Genomic DNA, 20,881 nt, shown 5'->3' on the forward strand with positions numbered 1-20,881 from the left:
AGAGCCCCATGCAGGGCTCGAACCCATGAACCATGAGACCATAAAAAAATCAAAAGTCAGATGCTCAACCAAGTGAGCCACCCAGGCGCCCCTTAACTTTTTTTTACAGCTTAATTTTTAACTGCTTAATTACAATCACAGGATATTCCTCTTAAGCAAAAATGGCAGGAGAACTTTCCTTCCAAGGGCTGCACAGAATCAGTGGGACCCGACCACACAGTGAATACACCGATGGTCTCCAGAGAGATAACCATACCGTGCTGTCTGGAACGCACCCTTTGGTATCACTATTTTAAAGTTCACTTTAGGGGTGCCTAGGTGGCTCAGTCGGTTGAGCACCTGACTCTGGATTTAGGCTCAGGTCATGATCTCACGGTTTATGAGTTCGAGCCCTGCGTCGGGCTCCATACTGACGGCTCAGAGCCTGGAGCCTGCTTCGGATTCTGTGTCTCCCTTTCTCTCTCTGCCCCTCCGCACCCCCCCTCTCAAAAATAAATAAACATTAAAAAACTTTTAATAAAAACATAAAAGTTCACTTTAAATTACGAGATGTAAACATCTACAGGACCACTCACATGGCCTCAAATTCTGCAGAAGTTTGGAAACCGTTGCTCTAAGTTGTAAATTCCTTGGAGAAAAGCCACTGTTGTAATTAGGGTGGGTGAGGAGGAAAAGGGCAGGGCTTGGGAGTTGCAGGGAGCAGGGGCTGCGCAGCTGGCAGGAACTGGAAAAGCGAACTGAGGACCAGCCCATAGCCCCACACGGCGCTGCACCTGCCAGCAGGGAGGCACCTAGAGTCCATCTGGTCCAGGCCCCTGCCTTTGGGTCCCTAGACGGCTCCACCTTTCAGCTCCGCCCCTCTGTCCTTTCCAGACAAGATGCAACGACTGTGTGTGTGCGTGCTGATCTTGGCACTGGCTCTGACCGCCTTCTCTGAAGCTTCCTGGAAGCCCCGCTCCCAGCTGCAGGATGCACCCTCGGGTCCAGGGGCCAACAGGGGCCTGGAACCACATTGGCTGAACCGGCTGGGCCCAGCCTCTCACCACCGACGGCAGCTAGGGCTCCAGGGTCCCCCACAGCTGGTGGCAGGTAGGAGCTGTGACGGCCATCCCTGCTTGCCTCACCCAGCCAGGGTTGGCCCTGGCCTTGGTTTCTAGTGGCTTAGATGTCCTTCCCATATGCTCACGTCCTCTCCCACCGCTGACCCTCAGACCTGTCCAAGAAGCAGGGACCGTGGCTGGAGGAAGAAGAAGCAGCGTACGGATGGATGGACTTCGGCCGCCGCAGTGCAGAGGACGGGGACCAACATCCCTAGAACGGAGCTTCAGAGCCCAGCCTCTCCCAGCCCAGCCCAGCCCCATGAAAAACCAATCAAAATAAACTAGCTTCCAATGGATCACATTGTGTCAAGTGTGGGGCAGGAGAGGGGAGTTGGTGGAGACACGGTTGAGGCAACAGAGAGAACGGAGAACCCTCTTGGGGACGGGGGCCCATGACTCATTCCTCTCGGTATCCCCAGAGCCTAACATTGAATGAGAATCTACTCGTGCAGGTGGAAAACAGTGGTAGGGTCACAACCAGAGTCCTCTTCCTAAAAGAGAAATCAAACTGTGCCCCTCCAGGTTTTCACCTTCCAATGCCTCCTGCTGCACTTAGAATCCAACCTAAACTCCTTGTCGAAGTCCTAGGTCAGCCCTGCTGTCCCCATGGCAGGTGCCAAGTGTCTTCCTCCTCTCTCCCTTTCCCTTCCTTACACAGTGCACCAAGCTCATTCCTGCTCAGAACCTTCGCCCTTTCTGTTCCCTGTGCCTGGAAGGCTTTTCCCAGGCATAAATCTGGCTGGCTCCCCTTTCTCTCCCTAGGTCACATCCTGTCATTGTTTTGTATGTTAGTTTATTGTCCGCCTCCCCCAGTTAGAAGGGAGACTCTGTAAGAGTGTGGATCCCACATCCCTCCTCTCTGCTGTATCCCCTGTTCCAAGAATAGGGGGTTATCCAATAAATATCTGTCACATTGGGGGGTGAGTGGCTGCTACAGGCGTTGTTGACATTTCGCCCGTATTCCCCTCACTGTTCTGAGCCCGTGGGCAACATCCTTCCACACGCACCCTCGATTGGAGGATAAATACCCTAGTTCCCTCATCCCTTGGGCAGGATAATTCCGTCTCCCCAAATTCCAGAATCCCCCTGCAGGACCGAGCTCAAGGCTCTCCTTTGTTCACGGTGCTTCCCTTCCCCATCTCACACCCCCGTGGTCCCACTTGAGATCACCACCCAAATAAACCACTCACACTCAAATCCTTATCTCCAAGTCTGCCTCGGGGCAGGGCGGGGGTGCGTGAGGGGCCCTCCTCTGAAAACAGAGGGTTTTAGGAAACAACACACTCATCTTGGGATCCTAAAATGTGATCCTTCACTAGCCAGCCCCCTTTGCAGGGTGCTGGTAACCGCTGGAGTGTTGTGGCAACACCACACTAAATTCTCATCCCGGTGAATCAGGATGGGGCACACGTGGAAGAAGGAGCACTGCTCCAGCGCTGGAGAGAGAAGGGGGGGGGGGGGATGCTTTTGACCATGGCATTGATTGGCTACCGTTAATCATCGGAGAATCTCTGGAGGAAGAAAATGTTAGGCGCAGGTTAGCCAACCATTAACTCAAGCCCAAGATCTGAATGTAAGAGTGCAGATAACAAAGGAAGCCGAAATTGGAAGCCCAGCAAGTCTCCTCCGTTAAAGTCCTAGAATGAGAGGCATCTGGGTGGCTCAAGTAGTCAAGCGCCTGGCTCCTAGTTTCGACTCAGGTCATGATCGCACGGTTTGTGGGTTCAAGCCCCTGGTCCGGTTCCATGCTGACAGTGCAGAGCATGCTTGGGATTTCTCTTTTTACCTCTCTCTCTCTCTCAAAAGTAAATAAATAAACTTTTTTTTTTTTTAAGTCATAGAATGAAAGGCATGAGACCACGACACCTTGCATGGGACATCTGAGAAGATTCCCTTAAGAATTTTGAACTCCTAGGGGCCCCTCGTGACTCTGTTAAGCACCTGACTTCGCCTCAGGTCGTGATCTCGCTGCTTGTGAATTCGAGCAAGCACCCGTCAGGCTCTGTGCGGACAGCTCGGAACCTGGAGCCTGCTTCAGATTCTGTGTGTGTGTATGTCTCTCTCTCTGTCCCTCCCCTACTTGCTCTCTCTCTCTCGCTCTCGCTCTCTCTCAAAAATAATTAAACAGGGGCGCCTGGGTGGCGCAGTCGGTTAAGCGTCCGACTTCAGCCAGGTCACGATCTCGCGGTCCGTGAGTTCGAGCCCCGCGTCGGGCTCTGGGCCGATGGCTCGGAGCCTGGACCCTGCTTCCGATTCTGTGTCTCCCTCTCTCTCTGCCCCTCCCCCGTTCATGCTCTGTCTCTCTCTGTCCCAAAAATAAATAAAAAAACTTTGAAAAAAAAAAAGTTTAAAAAATAATTAAACATAAAAAAAAAGAATTTTGAATTCCTGGGGCGCCTGGGTGCCCCATTCAGGTAAGTGTCTGACTCTTGGTTTCAGTTCAGGTCATGATCTCATGGTTCATGAATTCAAGCCCTGCACTGGGCTCTGTGCTGACACCATGGAGCCTGCTTGGGATTCTCTGTCTCCCTCTCTCTCTGCCCTTTCCCTGCTCATGCTCTCTCTCTCAAAAATAAGTAAATAAACAGAAGAAAAAAAAAAAAGAATTTTGAACTCCTATGTTCTCTTCCAGGGATTTAGTGTTAAGGACTTGGGCTTTTTTTTTTTTTTTTTTTTTTTTTTTTGGTACCATAATGAGTTTTATGCATAATTAGACCCTATCTTCTTCCGCATAATGTCTTAGTGTCTTTTTGCCTCCCGGTATTCTTTATCAAGAGTGGGGAAGGTGAGGTCTATTTTGTTTAAACCAGGAAAACCTTGGGGTTCCTGGGTGGCTCAGTCAGTTGAGCATCCAACTGTGGCTCAGGTCATGATCTTAACAGTTTGTGAATTCAAACCCCACATCGGGGGGGGGCGCCTGGGTGGCTCAGTCAGTTAAGGGTCCGACTTCGGCTCAGGTCACTATCTCGCGGTCCGTGAGTTCGAGCCCCACGTCAGGCTCTGTGCTGACAGCTCAGAGCCTGGAGCCTGCTTCGGATTCTGTGCCTCCCTCTCTCTCTGACCCTCCCCCGTTCATGCTCTGTCTCTGTCTCAAAAATAAAGACTTTAAAAAAAAAATTTAAAAATACAGCATAGCCATTTAAAAATACGCATTCCGGGAGCACCTGGGTGGCTCAGTCGGTTAAGCATCTGACTCTTGATTTTGGCCCAGGTCATGATCTCAACATTGTTGAGTTCGAGCCCCATGTTGGGCTCTGCGCTAACATTATGGAACCTGCTTGAGATTCTCTCTCTCTCTTGCTTGTGCCCCTCTTCTGCTCATGCTATCTCTCAAAATAAATAAACTCTTAAAAATATATATCCACTCCAGCATGTGGTGTCCATATTCCACTGAAAGCATTGGTATTTTGTAACAGGGGGCTTTCCTCTCCCACGTACAGGGCACAGAACACAACATGTTAATGCCCCCAAGACTGTCAGACACAAATGTCAGCTGGGCGAGGCATGCCCAGCCTCCTCCCCCTTTGGGTGGGGTCCATCTCGGTGGGTCCCAAACTTTAGTATGCATGTGCCTTCCCCGGGGTCCTTGTTACCACGGAGATTCTGACTCTTTGGGTCTGGGGTGGGACCTGAGAATCTGCATTTCTGACAAACTCCCAGGAGATGTGGGTGACGCTGGTCCACAGACCACACCTGAGTAGCAAAAGGCTACACTTCTTCCCAGAGTTCCCTGTAGGGTTAGCCTCGGTGCCTAGCACTCCCTTTCATTAGCTTTCCTTCAGTTCTCAATTCCCCACTGTCCCCAAGAGTGATTCCTGGATCATCTTCCAAACAAACTACTTGTTTTCAAATGCTGTTCCAGGTCTGATTCCAGGTCTGAGGGATGTTTACCTAAGACAGTGGGTGATTCTCGCCCGTGCCTTTCCCCTCACAGGCAGGGCACTGGGCCAGAGTCCCTGGAGCAGAAAACAGGGAAAGGAGCCTGTCTGAGCATGAGCTCCAGAGGCCTGAGGGCCTGGGTTCACATCCCAGTTCTGCAACTAGCTGTTAGACCCGCCTGGGCCTGTTTCATCCTCTAATAACCATTTACCAGATCACCCACCACCCCCCAGGGGTTGTTGATATGACTAAGTAATGCATTTAACAAAAGTCCATGGCACATGATTCAGTATTGGAGCCCATCCTCTTTCTACAACTTTGCCCCAGCAAAGCTGCATGCAGGGGCACACACACACGCACACATGCTCCCAGAGAAAGACGCCGGAGTCCAGGCCAGGTAGTGCACAGTTCCTTTATTTCCTGCACCAGCAGGTGCACAGGCTGACAAGCAACAGGAGAGTGAGCAACGCAGCAGGAACAGAGCCAGAATGAAGTGGGCAGGAGGTGGGGGAGCCCCAGACTCCAGCTGTTTAGGAGTAAAGAGTGGGAGAGGGCAGAACATCTAGAATGAAGAAAGGAGAGGCACAGAGGACTGAGGGGAGGACCGGGGGGAAGGAGCAGTGGGCAGGGAGCCTGGACACATGGGCCACAGGCAGGGAGACGGGGGCGGGGTGGGAGGAGGCCCCCAGTGGGCGGAGGGACCCCTCACCCACACACAGAGATACTCTTGGTTACCAACAGTAGTTAGGGACTGAGAAGAAAGGACCAAGAATGGGGGAAGAAGGCCAGGTCCCTAAAAGTCAGCAAGGACTCACGGGCCACCTTTAACTTGAGGGTCAAGGGCCTGTCGTTAGAAAGGTAGTCAGAACACCTTCCTACACCAGTGTCTGAGCCCCACCCCCAGCTCAAAGCCAGGTCTGGCAGCAGACAGACCTCCCCTCAGGCACCCCCATCCCCTGGGCTACCATGTGACCCCAGGCCCAGCAACCTGAACTAGCTTTTGCACCAGCTGCAAAGGGTCGAGGCTTGGGTCCTCAAGCCCCAGCCCAGGTTCATGGGGACAGAAGGCAGGCCGGTGACAGACAGGGGGGTCCTGTTTGGGAGGATGGGAAGGAGGGTCTGGGGTAGGTGGGACTTGGCCGAGCAGCTGAAGGAGGGGCCTCAGGCTGTCTGTGGGGCCTCTGCAGGCTGCTGGGAACCAGCAAAGCCTGGAAGAGAAGGGAGGGGTAAACTGAGGGCTTGGACAGCAGGCAGGGGCCGAGGCCTTGTCGCTGTATCAGAAAGACAGCCGTGATTGATAGTTTTACAGGCTGCCCACTGGCTGGCCAAAGAGGTCACCGTTCAGTTTCCAAACTGCACAACCTTACACGGTGACCCTGATGAGGTTGCCCAGCAGTGACCAAGCGGCCACTGGAGTGGGGGCAGCCCACACATGCCGGTGAGGCTACAAATTTCACGGCTGATGAGCAGGCCAGGCAGGCACCAGGACAGGGTCAGAGGGGAGGGACAGGCCAGGAAAAGTCATTCTGGCATAGGAGTGAGGAGAACAGGCTCAGACCCACTCCAGCTAAGTGATCTTAAGTTCTTAAGTTCTTAAATGATCTTAAGTTCTTACTTAAGTTCTCCAAACCTCAGTTTTCTCACCTAACAAAGGGCTGGTAACAGCTACCTTCAGGGGTGCGAGGACTAAAGGAAACAATGCCAGTCACTAAATCACCTTTGGTGTCTCTGTGAGCTCCTTGAAGGCAGGGCTCACACTCAGCAGGTGCAACTCCCCAGACTTTGGGGCTTCCAGCTGGGGAGAGGAGACCCTGACCCACCCCCCGGCACCCTGGAGGAGACCCAGCCCATCTTCAGACTCACCCAGGGGGCTGGTCCAGCTGCGACCCTTGCTAGCTAGCAGAGGCCTTTGTCCCAATGGCCTGGGTGGCCCCAGAACACCCCTCTTCCTCCCAGGCCCTGGGAGGATGGTTGGCCCAGTCCTCCTCCAGCCTCTGAAACGGCTGGGTCAGCACCCCGGGCTGCTGCTCTGATCCGCTCCCTGTACCTGTTGCTGTCACTACTGCAGGGCTGGGGAGCCTCGGGGATCGGGTGGCAGAGTGGGAGACAGGGAGAAGGGGGCAGCAGAGACGGGAAGCAGAGGCACAGTAGGGGGCTGCAGTCCTGGTCATGACCTTCAGCCCAGACCCCCAGGCGAAAAAGGGGTAGAGATCTGGAATCCTAAGCAAATTCCACATAAATGAGCCCTGGGGCCATAGTTCCCACTGAAGGAACCTGGAGGTGCCTATGCAAATGATATGCAAATTCCATGCAAATCACCACACTGGGTGAGGCCAAGCTGGGGTAAGTGAGCATTTGGGGGGCTCACCTACCCTCACCTTTCATTGATGATCTGTAGCTGGTCTGGCTGGCCGGAGGGAGGCCCCTGTGGGAGCACTCACCTTTCTGGAGCATCTTCAGCCTCAACTGCCGACTATAACGCGCATCCAGCCAGTTAGCCAGTTGCTGGAGGACACGCTTCATGTTTAGGTGAGAGGGGCCCAAGCCGCTAGCCTCCAGCGCTGAGGTCCCTACGTTCCCCTGCGTTGCCTCATCCAGCTCCGGCTCCACCTCCTCCCAGGCCTCGGCCTCCTCAGACACCAGCTCTGCCTCTTCTGTTGCCCCCTCCTCAGCTGACGCCACCTCTTCTGTGGCCCCCAGTTCCTCCTCAGGCACCAATTCCTCCACAGGCACAAAATCTTCCGCCACAAAATCCTCTGCTGTCAGTAACCCCTTCTCAGCCTCTAAGCCCCGGTCCTGCTCTTGCACCTCACTGCGGCACAGCCTGTATCTGGGCAGGGAGACAGGAAAGTCTTTCTGTGCCCCTGAAGGCCAACCCCAGGCAGAGCCCCCAGCGCCCCCCTTCCACCTGCCCCTAGGACATCTCCAGCCACCAGGGCTGAGGAGCTCTCATGCTGTCTGCCCCAGTCTACACATAGATCCAATGGCTACTCCTCAGTTCCGTCCCAACTAGGGGAAAAGGGGGCTGGGTACCTACCCGCCTCGAGGCTTCAAACACCCAGCCCAGGCACCAGGTAGGAAGGAGGGTCACCAAACACTGCACAAAACCTGCTTTCTCCTAGTACCCCCCACCCTGCTGCACAGAACAGACTGGCAAGGATAATAATATTCCTTCTGCTCCCCTCCATGATTTAACCTTTACAGCCCATCCCACAGCTAGTTGCCATAGGAACAAATCCATTTTAGTAAGGCTCAGACAGTTCAAGCCATTGGCCAAGGACACATAGCCAATAAAGGGACCAAGTTGGGACTCGGTCCCAAATGTTTCCAGCTCCCAGGCCAGTGCTCCTTCACTCTCAGCCTCTGTCAAGGTGAAGGAAAGGCTTCGGTCCCCACCTGGAACAGCCTAAATCAGATGACCACCTATGGGGCAAGATTTGAAAGAGAAGGGATCAGCCCCTTCCAGAACAACTCAACCCAGCCAGCCCAGAGCATAGGACCTTCTCTAGGGCGGCAGGATTGCAGGTGGTTGTCTGACTGCTGAAAAGTGAGGGTGGGTGATGGGAGAGCCCCTAGCCATCTCACCCCAGGTGTGACATCTCCTCCTTCTCAGTCTTCCCATGATTCCTTCAACAGAGAAAAGGGCTTTCACTGTCCCAAGGCAACATTAGCTGAAACTGCAAAGTCCCTGCGGGCCCCAATATGTGAAAAAGTCCTGGGGAGAAATGACGGGCCCAGACATGGGGACGGAGAAAAGGGTGGGGCGGGGGAGGGGCTGGGGCAGAGAACGAGGGGCGCCAGGAGTGAAGGAATGTCAGAAGCAAACGCCCTCCCCACTCTGGGAAAGTGAGTGTGGGTCAGGCAAGGGCCTGGGGGTCCCAGCAGCGCACCTTTCCAGAAAAAACACAGGGTCCGAGATAATCCTTATAGACCTTCTGAGCTCCTCAGCCAGGGCCTCCTGAAAACCAGGAAGGGCCTCCTGTGGTGGAGAAGGGGTATTACCAGGGGATCCCCACAGAACTCCAGTCCCTACTCACAGAAAGGAAATCAGCCGGCGGGGCTGAGGCACAAGCACACAGGCAAAAGCGGGCAGCCGGGGATCCTCACCAGAGGTACGGCGTGTGTGTAGCGGGTGACAGGGTCAGCGGACGCCGGCGCTTGCTGGCGGAGGGTCTTCGCCTCCTCCTGAGCCCGGGTCAGCATGCCCCCACGCTCCGTGTACTTCTCCCGTAGGTCCTGCTGCCGGGAAGCCACTTGCAGGTTCTGTTGGGACCCAGGCCCACCCAGCCCGCCCTTTCCCCAGGGGGCTAAGAGGCGAGAGGCCCAGACTCTGACACAGGGTGCCCCCAGGTAGGTCCCTGGACTCTACTCCACTCAGACACCACCTGCTAGGCCCCATGCCAGACGCTGAGGGTGTGCAAAGGGACAGACCCAGTCCCGGCTCAAGGAGCTTGTCCTCCCAGGAAAGTCAGGCAGCCGACCAAGGGCCCCAAGCTCCCTGCTCTGGGTCACGGTCTCTCCGAGGGCAGAGGCAGGAGCCGAGGGCAGTTTCACCTCATGCTGGAGCCGCATCTGGATTACTCTCTCCGAAGCCAGCTGCTGCTGCAACTTCTCAGTCTCAGCCCCATGCTGGAAGGACCCAAGACTGGTAAGCACCCCTCCCCCCAGGCCTCCCCACCACTTCCGACAGGTCTTCCCAGGCACATGAGTGAGGCTTTGGCAGCCCTTTAAGTAAGAAGTCACGTAGAGTGAGGCCACGTAAGGCAGGAGAGTCATGCGGCCTGGTTCCTGGAACACGCTGTGACCCTCTCTGGGACTTGGTCCCCTCCCTGGGACAAGGAGGGGGCAGAATGAGGGCTCTCTGAGATCCCCTCCAACTCGGACTCTGACGCAGAGAGGGGTCTGGGGCCTGGCCGAGCCAAAAGCCCCATGAGGTGAGGACAGGGAGGAGGGGGCTTGGGTGTGGCGGGGCCATGACAAGAGGGAGCCCTGGGCACACCCGGATGCACCGACTGGCAGCTGCAGCTTCAGGACCTGGGCCCGCAGCTGGGTGACCTCCCTCTGCTACTGGTCTGGGCCTCCCTCCTGAGCGCCAGCACCTCTGACAGCTCAGCCATCTGCTGGCTGGCCTCGGCTGGCGACAAGCGGGGACAGAAGGTCGGCTCCGGTCCCCTTGGCCTTCGGGGACCAGTCTGGCCCTCCCACTGCCTCTGTCCACCCCGCCCCTCAGCTCCTGTGCGGGGGGGGGGGGGGGGGGGGGGGGGGGGGGGTCCGTCTTTGCAGGATTCGCCTTCCTCACTTGGTCTCTTTTCCATAAATGTTAGTTAACTGACACGGAGCAAGGCCCTGGGTGACCAGTCTGCCAGGCCTGGTCCCAGCACACACGGGGCTCAAGTCTAGTGGGGAAAGTGATGGGCGAGGAAATCCTGCCAGTGCGTAGGCTGGGCTCCGATGGAGCGAGTACAGTGGGCGCGCTGGGGGTCTCAGCTGTGACACCCTGTCCTGCCTTACGAGGTCTGCCTCTGCGGGGCAAGCGGGGCTCCGCCAGGCACAGAATGGCAAACAAGGCCCAGACAGGGGGTGGAGAGGCCTGGAGGCAATCACAAGACACTGGGAGGGCTCTGACGCTGGGGCTGGGGTGGGGGTTGAGGTTACCCTTTGGCCAATGGGAAACTTGGGGTTTTAGGCAGAGGATGACGTGGTCAGATTTGGTTTTAGGAAACTTATTTGGGCTGTGTGCAGAATGACCCGGAAGGGCAGCAATCCAGGCAGGGCGACCGGTTAAGACGGGGGGCCTGGGCTAGAGTCAGGGAGGTGAGGAGGAGAAAAGACAATTTAGCCTCTCTGAGGAGGTGGAAGCAACAGAACTTAGGGACCAGTTCCCATGCCAGGGACCTGGGGACCCGTGGGCCAACGGGGGAGCTGAGGAACCCAGGGGGAAGGAAGGTCAGGCCTGGGGGGAGGGGAACAGCATGAGTTCAGCCATCTTGTGTCTGCAGCTCACAGCCAGACCTGAGCTCCCCAGGGACCAACGCTATGCCTCCCTCTTCTTCATAAACACACAGTAGCAGCACAGCCCCTGGCCTGGCCCCGGTGCCTCAGCGCCTGGTCTCTGGCAGCTCCCGGCTCCTTCCCTTCCTTGCTTCCAGGCCCCTTCTTCCTGTGCCCCAAATAACAAAAGGCCACAGGCTTAGAGGGACCCTGGGGCTTCTGTACAGCATTTTACAGGGTGCAGAAAGCACTTCCTCAGCTGTGCCTCTGGAAGGGTCCACAGGGCTGAGAGTACTCCTCCCCATGCCAACGACAGAGGTTCAGCGGGTCGAGGAACACCGTCCAAGCTCACACCGCTAAGAAATGCCAGAGTGGGGACTCGAACTCAGGTCTCCAAACTCCGAGTTCTGAGTTCTTCCCCCCACCCCAAGTTACAACTTCACGTACAAAACTTGCTCCACACAATCAAGGGGGTAGAGCTGAGAGGCCTGGAGGGAGGGAGAGAGGCAGGGGCAGGGGAGTCAACACCCCCTGGCCACGGATGTGCCCTCTGCCCACCTGCTCACCTCCTCCCTCAGCTGCTCGTTCTCCTCCTCCAGCAGCCTCAGCTGCTCCTGCAGGGCTTCCAGCTGCGGGCAGTCATGTAGGACCTCCATCTCCCGCAGACAAGTCCTAGGGGTGAGAGCCACAGAAGCCAGGGGGTGGGGGACCCAGGTCCCAGCCCACCCGGGGGCTGCCCACCCGGGCTCAGGGTGGCGGTCTCCATTAGTCCCAGCAACCCTGCCGGCAGGTGCACCGTCAGTGTTCCTGTTTGCACACGGGGAAACTGAGGCACGGAGAAGGGGCTGCCCAGGTGAAAAGGCAGGACACTCACGGCTCAGGGGCTCCATAGGAATGATAGTGCTGCTGCTCTTCCTCCTCCGGCTCCTCCTCCTCTTCTTCCTCCTCCTCCTCCTCAGAGTCTGAGTAGAGCTGAAGGAGGTCATCTCTCAAGCTCACCTGGTATCTGAGGTGTAAAATCTGGCAGTGGGGGAGAGGGGCCCCGTCGGAACGCAGGCAGGGGCGAGCACAGGTCCAGGCACGGGGCGGGGTGGGGGTGCTGTAGGTAGGTCTGAGATGGCACACTCCCTCCCCTCCTCCCTGCCTGGTTACGTCCTCCCTGGCTGAGCCCAGCATGGCTTCCAGTTTGCTGTGCTCCCCCATCAGAACACTGTTCTGTCTCACCAGGGACTGGCCAATGCAAACTGCAGTATTTAGGTCCCGCTCTCTCTGCAGAGGGACCCCCATCCACGGGGAATACTTTCCTGTTTTCTGGGCTCTCCCAGACTGGTGGGAGAAGCAAGGGAGTACACAGGGGTCAAAGGGAAGCTAGGCCACTAGGGGAAACCTTCCCCACACCCTAGTTTTCCAGGGTACTAGAAAAAAGTCTGCCATCGACACACTGTGGGGCCTGACTCAGCTTCCCCTTATGGAGAAGAGCACATCAGACCAGATAGCTCTACAAGCAATTCCGGCCTGGATATCCGGCATATACCTGCCTTCCATAAGAGGGACCCCTGGCTCGGCTCCCAGAGAAATAATCAAGCAGGAAAAAGACAAGACTGCTACCCCTCCAGGGGAGAATGAAAACAGAGGCCTGGCTAAGGCTCAGGCTGGGCTGGACAGGGAAAGCAGTACACAGCTTCTCTAGCAAATTTAACATCACTTTGACATCTTCTTGGGTGATCCCGGCTGGTGGGGGTTGGTCAGGGCACAGCGCTGCAAAAGCAGGAGTGGAGGCCAAGGTGGGAAAAGGGAGGACATATGCTACCCCACATCCCACTGTTTCCTACCCGATCCTCAGTTCTCCCTCAACAAGAGTCAGCGACAAGAGAGCTCCCTTCCTGCCCCCACTATTCTCTCCAGACACCCCCAGTACCCAGCACTCCTTTCCCCTGCTCCCAGGGCCAAATGGGCTCTTTTGTGCCCTGGAGGGGCCTGGGTGAGGTCAAGGGATCACAGTCCTCCAAGCTCAGGTGGAAATGAGTTCTCAGGACGCCCGGGTCCCTGGTACCAGGGGAATGCAGGAGGCTAGCGACAGTACAGCCCCAGACTGACTCATCACCTCTTACCCGGAGGGCGCTCTCGGCCGACTGGAGCCTCATGGGTCATGAAACAGACGCAGTCACCCACCCTGCACCTGTTGCGTGTGGAGAGGCGGGAGAGACTTTTCCAGCACGCAGTAGGGGCTCCTGAGCCTCTAGACCTAATCCAGAGATCTCCCGCGACCCAGGAGAGGGTACAAGGGGAAGAAACCTGAGGCCCCGCCCACCCCGAGGCTGGGAAAAGCCGGGCTTCCACACCCGCAGCCAAAAGGTTGACAAAACCTTCCCACCCACCTCCGCCCACCCACCTCCCCAGCTTGGTGCGGCGGGCGAGCACACGCTCAGAGCGAGCCTGGCAGCGCCCTCCCGCAGCCCCCCGCCCCTCTCCTGGAATTGCGATTGACTGAGTGGGGCGGGGCAGGGGGAACTGTGAGAGTGAGCAGATCTGGGGAGCAACAGGCGCGCAGAGCCGGGCGGACGAGCGCGCGGGTGCGCCGACCTGACCCTCCGACAGCAATCAGGGGACGACAGAAGGTTGGAGAAGAAGGGCAAGAGGCGTCCGAACAGGCACCGCAGTGACAACGCAAGTGGGTGGAAGGGTGAGACTGAGCGCCAGAGGGGGCGGGGCGCCTGGAACCGCCGCCCCCCCTCCCCCCCCCCCCGCCCTTCTGCCTGGAAATACCCAGGTCCCACCCGCTCTGGGGTCCCGGGGACCCGGTTTACCTTCCTCCAGCTCCCGAATAAAGGCGGCGTGCTCGGGGCCCGACACCCCAGGCCGCTGTCCAATGTAGGCAGCCGGCGTCTTCCAGATGCCCGCCGCCTTCTCAGTCCCCAGGCCAGTGGCCCGGGGACCAAAGGGCCCTCGGAATATGAAGCGAGTCCACTGCGCGTCCGAGTTGCCGGGCCCAAACTGGGCATTCCGCTGGGAGGCTGCGAATGCGGACGCGCGCGGTGTTCCTGTCGGGGATCCAGCCTTGGAGGTCGGGCGAGCTCCGGCGGGGGCGGGTACCGAGACGGATGGGGATCTGGATCCCATTCGCGGTCCTTCCGTCAGTGCCTGCGCAGGGGCGGGTGCAGGCTGCGCTGAGGGCTCTGGAGAGGAATGGGCTGTGGGTGGGGGTGCGGGGGTGACTCCCACTGGAGCCCGGGTTCTGAAGCGGTGCCCCACGAGGCCCTGCCCGGGCTCTTTCGGGCTCATCTTGAGTCCGCAGTCTGCTTCCGCAGCCCCGCCTTTATAACCTGCGCCTGGAGTGCTCGCCCGCCGGCCCGTACCACGCGCGGGAGGGGGCAGCCAGGGAGCAACCAGTGGTGCCCGGGACTGGGAGTCGCGCGCGAGGGGACGGAGGTGGTGGAGCAGAGCGCAAAAAATCAGAACAAGGAGAGAGTCGAATGGCGGTTCCGGCCGGTTCCATGGGCTTGGTTCCGAGTGCAGGGTTTCTATTCTCCTCTCCACCTCCGGAGAATGGTTCTGCCCAAAGTCGCGGCTTCCCTGGACTTCGGGTACCGGGACTCCGAGGTCCCTACCTGGGGGGCACAGCCTCGCTCCATTCCCGCGGGGGTTGCCGGCTGCCCTCCCTGGATGTGATCTGGGAGTTAGCGCAGGGTAGTGCTTTCCCCGGTGGCTGGGAGATGCATCCCGACCCTAGGACTGTTTCAACGCGCTGCCCAGTCCTGCGCGTCACACGCTGGTCCTCGCGCTCACGCTCCCGGGGCTCCAGCCGTTCGACAGCCCTTCTTCTTTCTTAATTCGTCTTACTACCTTTCCTCGTGCTTTACCTCTAGCCCTCATTCGCTTCGCCCACCTCCTTCCACCCTGGCAAACACCTGTTCTTGCTGCAGACCCCGCTTAGAGGGCTCCCCCTGAAGACTCCTCCAACCTCGTCCCCTGTGGCCCCAGAGCGTCCCTCATCCGGCGGCCGGCAGTGCTCAAGAGTGTGTCTATTTCCAATCCAGACCTGCGCCCCTTCAGCGCAGGGAACGGGTCCCTCAGAGTGAACCACGGGAGGCGGGCCGAGGAGTCGTGGGGCCATTTCTGTGCCTTTAGACTGGAAGAAACTGCAGGCCCAAAAGAGATGGTTATGGCACTAATTCTTCTTCTTCTTCTTCTTCTTCTTCTTCTTCTTCTTCTTCTTCTTCTTCTTTTAATGTTTACTGATTTTCAGAGACAGCGCAGGGGAGGGACAGAGCGTGAGAGCATGCCCACCCACGAAGGAGGGGCAGAGAAAGAGAGAGGGAGGGATAGAAAGAATTCCAAGTAGGCTCTACGCTGTCAGCACAGAGCTCAACGCAGGGCTCTGTATCGTGAACCGTGAGATCATGACCTCAGAATCAAGACTTGGATGCTTAACCGACTGAACCACCCAGGCGCTGTCTTATCTTCTCACTGTGGTCCTCACGTAGTGGAAGGGTGGAGGGAGCTCTCTGGGGCTTCTTTTATAAGGCCACCAGTTCCCACGCCTGAGGGTTCCCCCCTCAAGACCTAATCACCTCAGAAAGGCCCCACCTCCTAACACCATCGCGCTGGGGGTTAGGATTTCAACATGAATTGCAGGGGGACACCAACACTTAGACCATAACAACCCTATCACTCTTTAAAAACAAAACAACAGCAATAACAAAAACCCACCAGCTTTTGGGGCGCCTGGGTGGCTCAGTCGGTTAAGCGTCTGACTTCAGCTCAGATCAGGATCTTACAGTTTGTGAGTTTGAGCCCCACATCTGGCTCTGTGCTGACAGCTCAGAGCCTGGAGCCTGCTTGGGATTCTGTGTCTCCCTCTCTCTTTGCCCCTCCCCTGTTCATGCTCTGTCTCTTTCTCTCTCAAAAAATAAACAAACATTAAAAATAATAATAATATTTTATTTAATTCTGTATCTCCAATACTGATACATGAATTCAGCAAAGTCGCAGGGTACAAAATCAATGTGCAGAAATTGGTTGCATTTTTTTAAATTTTTTTTTTAACGTTTATTTATTTTTGAGACACAGAGAGACAGAGCATGAATGGGGGAGGGTCAGAGAGAGGGAGACACAGAATCTGAAACAGGCTCCAGGCTCCGAGCTGTCAGCACAGAGCCCGACGCGGGGCTTGAACTCACGGACCGCGAGATCATGACCTGAGCCGAAGTCGGCCGCCCAACCGACTGAGCCACCCAGGCACCCCTGGTTGCATTTTTATATATCAATAGTGAAGCAACAGAAAGACAAACAAAGAAACTGATCCCATTCACAATTGCACCAATAATCATAAAATACCTAGGAATAAACCTAACCGAAGAGGTAAAAGATCTATATGCTGAAAACTAGAGAAAGCTTATGAAGGAAATTGAAGAAGATGCAAGGAAATGGAAAAGCATTCCATGCTCATGGATTGGAAAATAAATGTTGTTAAAATGTCAATACTACCCAAAGCAATCTACACATTCAATGCAATCCCAATCAAAATTGCACCGGCAGTCTTCGCAAAGCTAGAACAAACAGTCCTAAAATTTGTATGGAACCACAAAAGACCCCGAAGAGCCAAAGTAATACTGAAGAAGAAAACCAAAGCAGGAGGCATCGCAATCCCAGACTTTAGCCTCTACTACAAAACTGTAATCATCAAGATGGTATGGTATTGGCACAAAAACAGACACATGGACTGATATAGAGAACCCAGAATTGGGCCCCCAAATGTATGGCCAACTAATTTTTGACAAAGCAGGAGAGTATCCAATGGAAAAAAGGCAGTCTCTTTAGCAAATGCTGCTGGGAGAACTGGACACCAACATGCAGAAGAATGAAACTAGACCACTTCTTACGCCATACACAAAAATAAACTCAAAATGGATGAAAGACCTAAATGTGAGACAGGAAACCATCAAAACCTTAGAGGAGAAAACAGGCAACAACCTCTTTGACCTCAGCCGCAGCAATTTCTTACTCGACACATCTCCAAAGGCAAGGGAATTAAAAGCAGAAATGAACTATTGAGACCTCATCAAGATAAAAAGCTTCTCCACTGCAAAGGAAACAATCAACAAAACTAAAAGGCAACCGACGAGAAGATATTTGCAAATGACGTATCATATAAAGTGTTAGTATCTATAAAGAACTCACCAAACTCCACACCCTAAAAACAAATAATCCAGTGAAGAAATGGGCAGAAGACATGAATAGACACTTTTCCAAAGAAGACATCCAGGTGACCAGCAGACACATGAAACACTGCTCAATGTCACTCCTTATCAGGGAAATACAAATCAAAGCCACACTGAGATACCACCTCACACCGGTCAGAGTGGCTAAAGTGAACAAATCAGGAAACTATAGATGCTGGTGAGGATGCAGAGAAACCGGAACTCTCTTGCACTGTTGGTGGGAATGCAAACTAGTGCAGCCGCTCTGGAAAACAGTGTGGAGGTTCCTCAAAAAATTAAAAACAGAAATACCCTATGACCCAGAAATAGCACTGCTAGGAATTTACCCAAGGGATACAGGAGTGCTGATGCATTGGGGCACATGTACCCCAATGTTTCTAGCAGCGCTTTCAACAATACCCAAATTATGGAAAGAGACTAAATGTCCATCAACTGATGAATGGATAAAGAAGATGTGGTTTATACATACAATGGAATACTACTTGGCAATGAGAAAGAATGAAATCATGCCATTTGCAGCAACGTGGATGGAACTGGAGGTATTATGCTAAGTGAAATAAGTCAGAGAAAGACAGTTATATATTTTCACTCATATGTGGATCTTGAGAAACTTAACAGAAGACCATGGGGAAGGGGGAAAAATGGTTACAAACAGAGAGGGGGGGAAGCAAACCATAAGAAACTTAAATACAGAGAACAAACTGAAGGTAGATGGGGGAGAGGGGAAAGTGGGTGATGGGCATTGAGGAGGGCACTTGTTGGGATGAGCACTGGGCGTCGTATGTAAGCCAATTTGACAATAAATTATATTTTTTAAAAATAAAATAATAATAATAAATAAAAATAAAATAATATAATAATTTTTATTTAACCCAATATCTCCAAAATATTATCATTTCAACATGTAATCAACATAAAAAATTATGAATGAGATTATATTTTCCATTTTTTATAATGAATTGAGTGCATTTTATTCTTACGGCCCATCTCAGTTGAGACTCAAATTCATTATTCTCTTTATTTTTCTAAATATAATTTGTCTTTTTTCCACTATATACCTTTAAATTTTTTTCTCTTCATCACTGGATTTCATCAATTTGATCATGATGTGTCTTAGTAGGATTTTTCTTTTATCCTTCTTGGGGCTGATCGAGCTTCTTAGATTTGAGGGTGTATAGCTTTGATCAAAATTTGGAAATTTTTCAACTCTTATTTCTTTTTTTTTAATATTTATTTTTATTTTCGGTTGGGGGGAGCACAAGTAGGGGCAGGGAAGAGAGAGAGGGATAGAGGATCTGAAGCTGGTTCTACAATGACAGACTGACAGCAACAAGCCCAATGTGAGGCTAGAACTCACGAACCGTGAGATCATGACCTGAGTCGAAGTTGGCCACTCAACTGACTGAGCCACCCAGGTGCCCCATCAACTTTTATTTCTTTAAATATTTTTTTTCTGGGGGCGCCTGGGTGGCGCAGTCGGTTAAGCGTCCGACTTCAGCCAGGTCACGATCTCGCAGTCCGTGAGTTCGAGCCCCGCGTCGGGCTCTGGGCTGATGGCTCGGAGCCTGGAGCCTGTTTCCGATTCTGTGTCTCCCTCTCTCTCTGCCCCTCCCCCGTTCATGCTCTGTCTCTCTCTGTCCCAAAAATAAATAAAAAACGTTGAAAAAAAAATTTAAAAAAAAATAAATATTTTTTTTCTGAACCCCACTTCTGGGATTTCACTTACATGTATGTTAGACCACTTGATACTGAACCACAGGCACTAGGACTCTGTTCATTTTCTTTTTCCAGCCTTTTTCTCTCTGTCCTTCCGTTTCAGTTGTTGTGACTGGTATATCTTCAAGTCCACTGATTTTTTCTTTTAAGGACGTTATTTTTCAGGAATCTCTACACCCAGCATGGGGCTCAAAGTTACAACCCCAAGATCAAGAGTCACATGCTCTACTGACTGACCTGAGCCAGCCAGGTGCCCCTCTACTGACTTTTTAATCTTCTTTTAGGCCATTCAGGAGCTTTTCATTTCTGATCATGTATTTTCCAGTTCCAGGCATGCTAGTTGGTCCTCATTTGCATCTTCCATTTCTCTCCTTATTATACTCATATATTTTTTTTAATCCTCGTACTTAGCTATAAGGAATTTTTAGAAGTCTTTCTCTGCCATCATCTCTGTCATTTGTGGGTCTGTTTTTATTGACTGATTTTTCTCCTGTCTACAGGTCACATTTTCTACACCTTTCTTGCTCAATGATCTTTTGGATGCCGGATATATTGTGGATGTTACATTGCTGAGATGCCAGCTTTTTATCCTCCTTTGTTGGGTTTCATCTTGCCAGGCAGCTAAGTTGTGGATCAGCTTGATCCTCTTGAGGCTTGTTTTTAAAGTTTTATAGGACAGATCCAGAAAGGTCTTTACTCTAGAGATATTTTAGCCCTATTACAAAGGAGTAATCTTTCTGGGGTGTCTACTGAATGCCCCAAATATTCAGTGAGGACTCTCCTCACTGGCTGATCAGAACCTAAACATTTCCCAGCCCCGTGTGAGCTCTGGGAATTCACGTACGACTTTCTGGAAGTTGTTCTCTCCCCGGTGGATATTCTTTTCTCAGCCTCATGGAGTCTCACCCTACACACCTCCAGCTTAGTATTCAACCAAAGACTCAAGAACATTTCGTTGTAGGTTTCTGGGACTTGTTGAGAACTGCATGGCTCTCTCCTCCTGGGAAAAAATCTGTTCCACAAATTCCAGCCTCCCTGAACTCTGACCTCTGTCTCTGCGGGTCAGTAGACACCAGAGTCTGCTTGGGTTCCCCCTCCCTATACTGCCCTCGGAAATTGCCTCTAGACAGAAACCCAAGGTCATCATAGGACTCACTTAATTTGTTTCTCCCTGAGACCACAGTCCTGTGATGCTTATTGTCCAATGCCTTAAACCTTTGTTGCACACATTTTATCCAGTTTTCTACTTATTTTCTGCAGGAGGGAAATGTGGAGCTAGCTACTCCATCTATTTGGATAGACATTGAATTAGAAGCCTATCCTGAAGGTAGAGCCATAGGACTTGTGGAAGGATTGGATGAAGAGTGTGAAGGAAGAAGAAAAGTCAAGAATGACTCCAACTGTTTGAGCCAGAGAGAGCTGCCATACACGAAGATGAGAAAAACTGAGGGGAAGTCAGCTTTGGTAGAGAAAATCAGGAGTTCAGATTTATCTAAATATCTTTTTTTTTTTTTTTAATAAGCTCCACACCCAACGTGGGGCTTGAACTCATAATCCTGAGATCAAGAGTCACACGCTCTACCAACTGAGCCAGCCAAGTGCCCCAGGAGTTCAGTTTTAAATAAGTTAAATCCAAAATGCTTATTAAGTATCCAAGTGGATAAACAACTAGTTGGGTTTATCCCAACTGGATACATAAATCTGAGCATAGGGGAAAGATGGGGGCCGGACACTTCAACTGGGGACTCATTGCTCTAAGGTGAGAATGTAAAGCCATGGGACTAGGTGAGACCCCTGAGAGACTGAGTGTAGATTGATAAGGGGGCCCAGGGTTAAACCCTCAGTACGTAGAGGGCAGGGAGAGGAGGAAGACTCATCTAAGGTGACCAAGATGGATGGGACCCTGAAGAAGAGGTAAACCAGGGAAAAGCTGGGTTCCAGAGAAAGTGTTTCAAGCAGAGAGAGCCACCTGTG

The 20,881-nt window shown here is 53.3% G+C and overlaps 2 protein-coding genes across 2 annotated transcripts; one reads left to right on the plus strand and one right to left on the minus strand.

Annotated features, from left to right (window-relative positions):
* Positions 1 to 803: 803 nt before the first annotated feature.
* GAST (gastrin) lies at positions 804 to 1,352 on the plus strand. Its single transcript, XM_025917658.2, has 2 exons — positions 804 to 1,089; positions 1,212 to 1,352. The coding sequence occupies exons 1-2, from the start codon at positions 879 to 881 to the stop codon at positions 1,313 to 1,315; spliced, it is 315 nt and encodes a 104-aa protein (XP_025773443.1). The 5' UTR covers positions 804 to 878; the 3' UTR covers positions 1,316 to 1,352.
* A 4,620-nt stretch (positions 1,353 to 5,972) lies between these two features.
* HAP1 (huntingtin associated protein 1) lies at positions 5,973 to 14,596 on the minus strand. Its single transcript, XM_086685465.1, is given in 17 exon segments — positions 5,973 to 6,068; positions 6,070 to 6,187; positions 6,843 to 6,877; positions 6,879 to 7,003; positions 7,352 to 7,809; positions 8,565 to 8,606; positions 8,870 to 8,958; positions 9,087 to 9,218; positions 9,534 to 9,608; positions 9,993 to 10,057; positions 10,060 to 10,113; positions 10,843 to 10,846; positions 11,423 to 11,458; positions 11,510 to 11,642; positions 11,845 to 12,237; positions 12,650 to 12,728; positions 13,778 to 14,596. Coding segments are annotated over 17 exon segments (2,409 nt in total). The 5' UTR covers positions 14,253 to 14,596.
* Positions 14,597 to 20,881: the final 6,285 nt, after the last annotated feature.

The sequence above is a fragment of the Puma concolor genome, chromosome E1 (genome assembly GCF_028749965.1).
Source record: "Puma concolor isolate L17-30 chromosome E1, mPumCon1.1.hap2, whole genome shotgun sequence".
Classification (NCBI taxonomy): domain Eukaryota; kingdom Metazoa; phylum Chordata; class Mammalia; order Carnivora; family Felidae; genus Puma; species Puma concolor.

Excerpts from the sequence above, each read along its gene's own strand:
- GAST (XM_025917658.2), top strand. The coding sequence starts at position 879 with ATGCAACGACTGTGTGTGTGCGTGCTGATCTTGGCACTGGCTCTGACC. Across the intron at positions 1,090-1,211 it reads TCCCCCACAGCTGGTGGCAG|ACCTGTCCAAGAAGCAGGGA; the intron begins GTAGGAGCTGTG and ends GCTGACCCTCAG.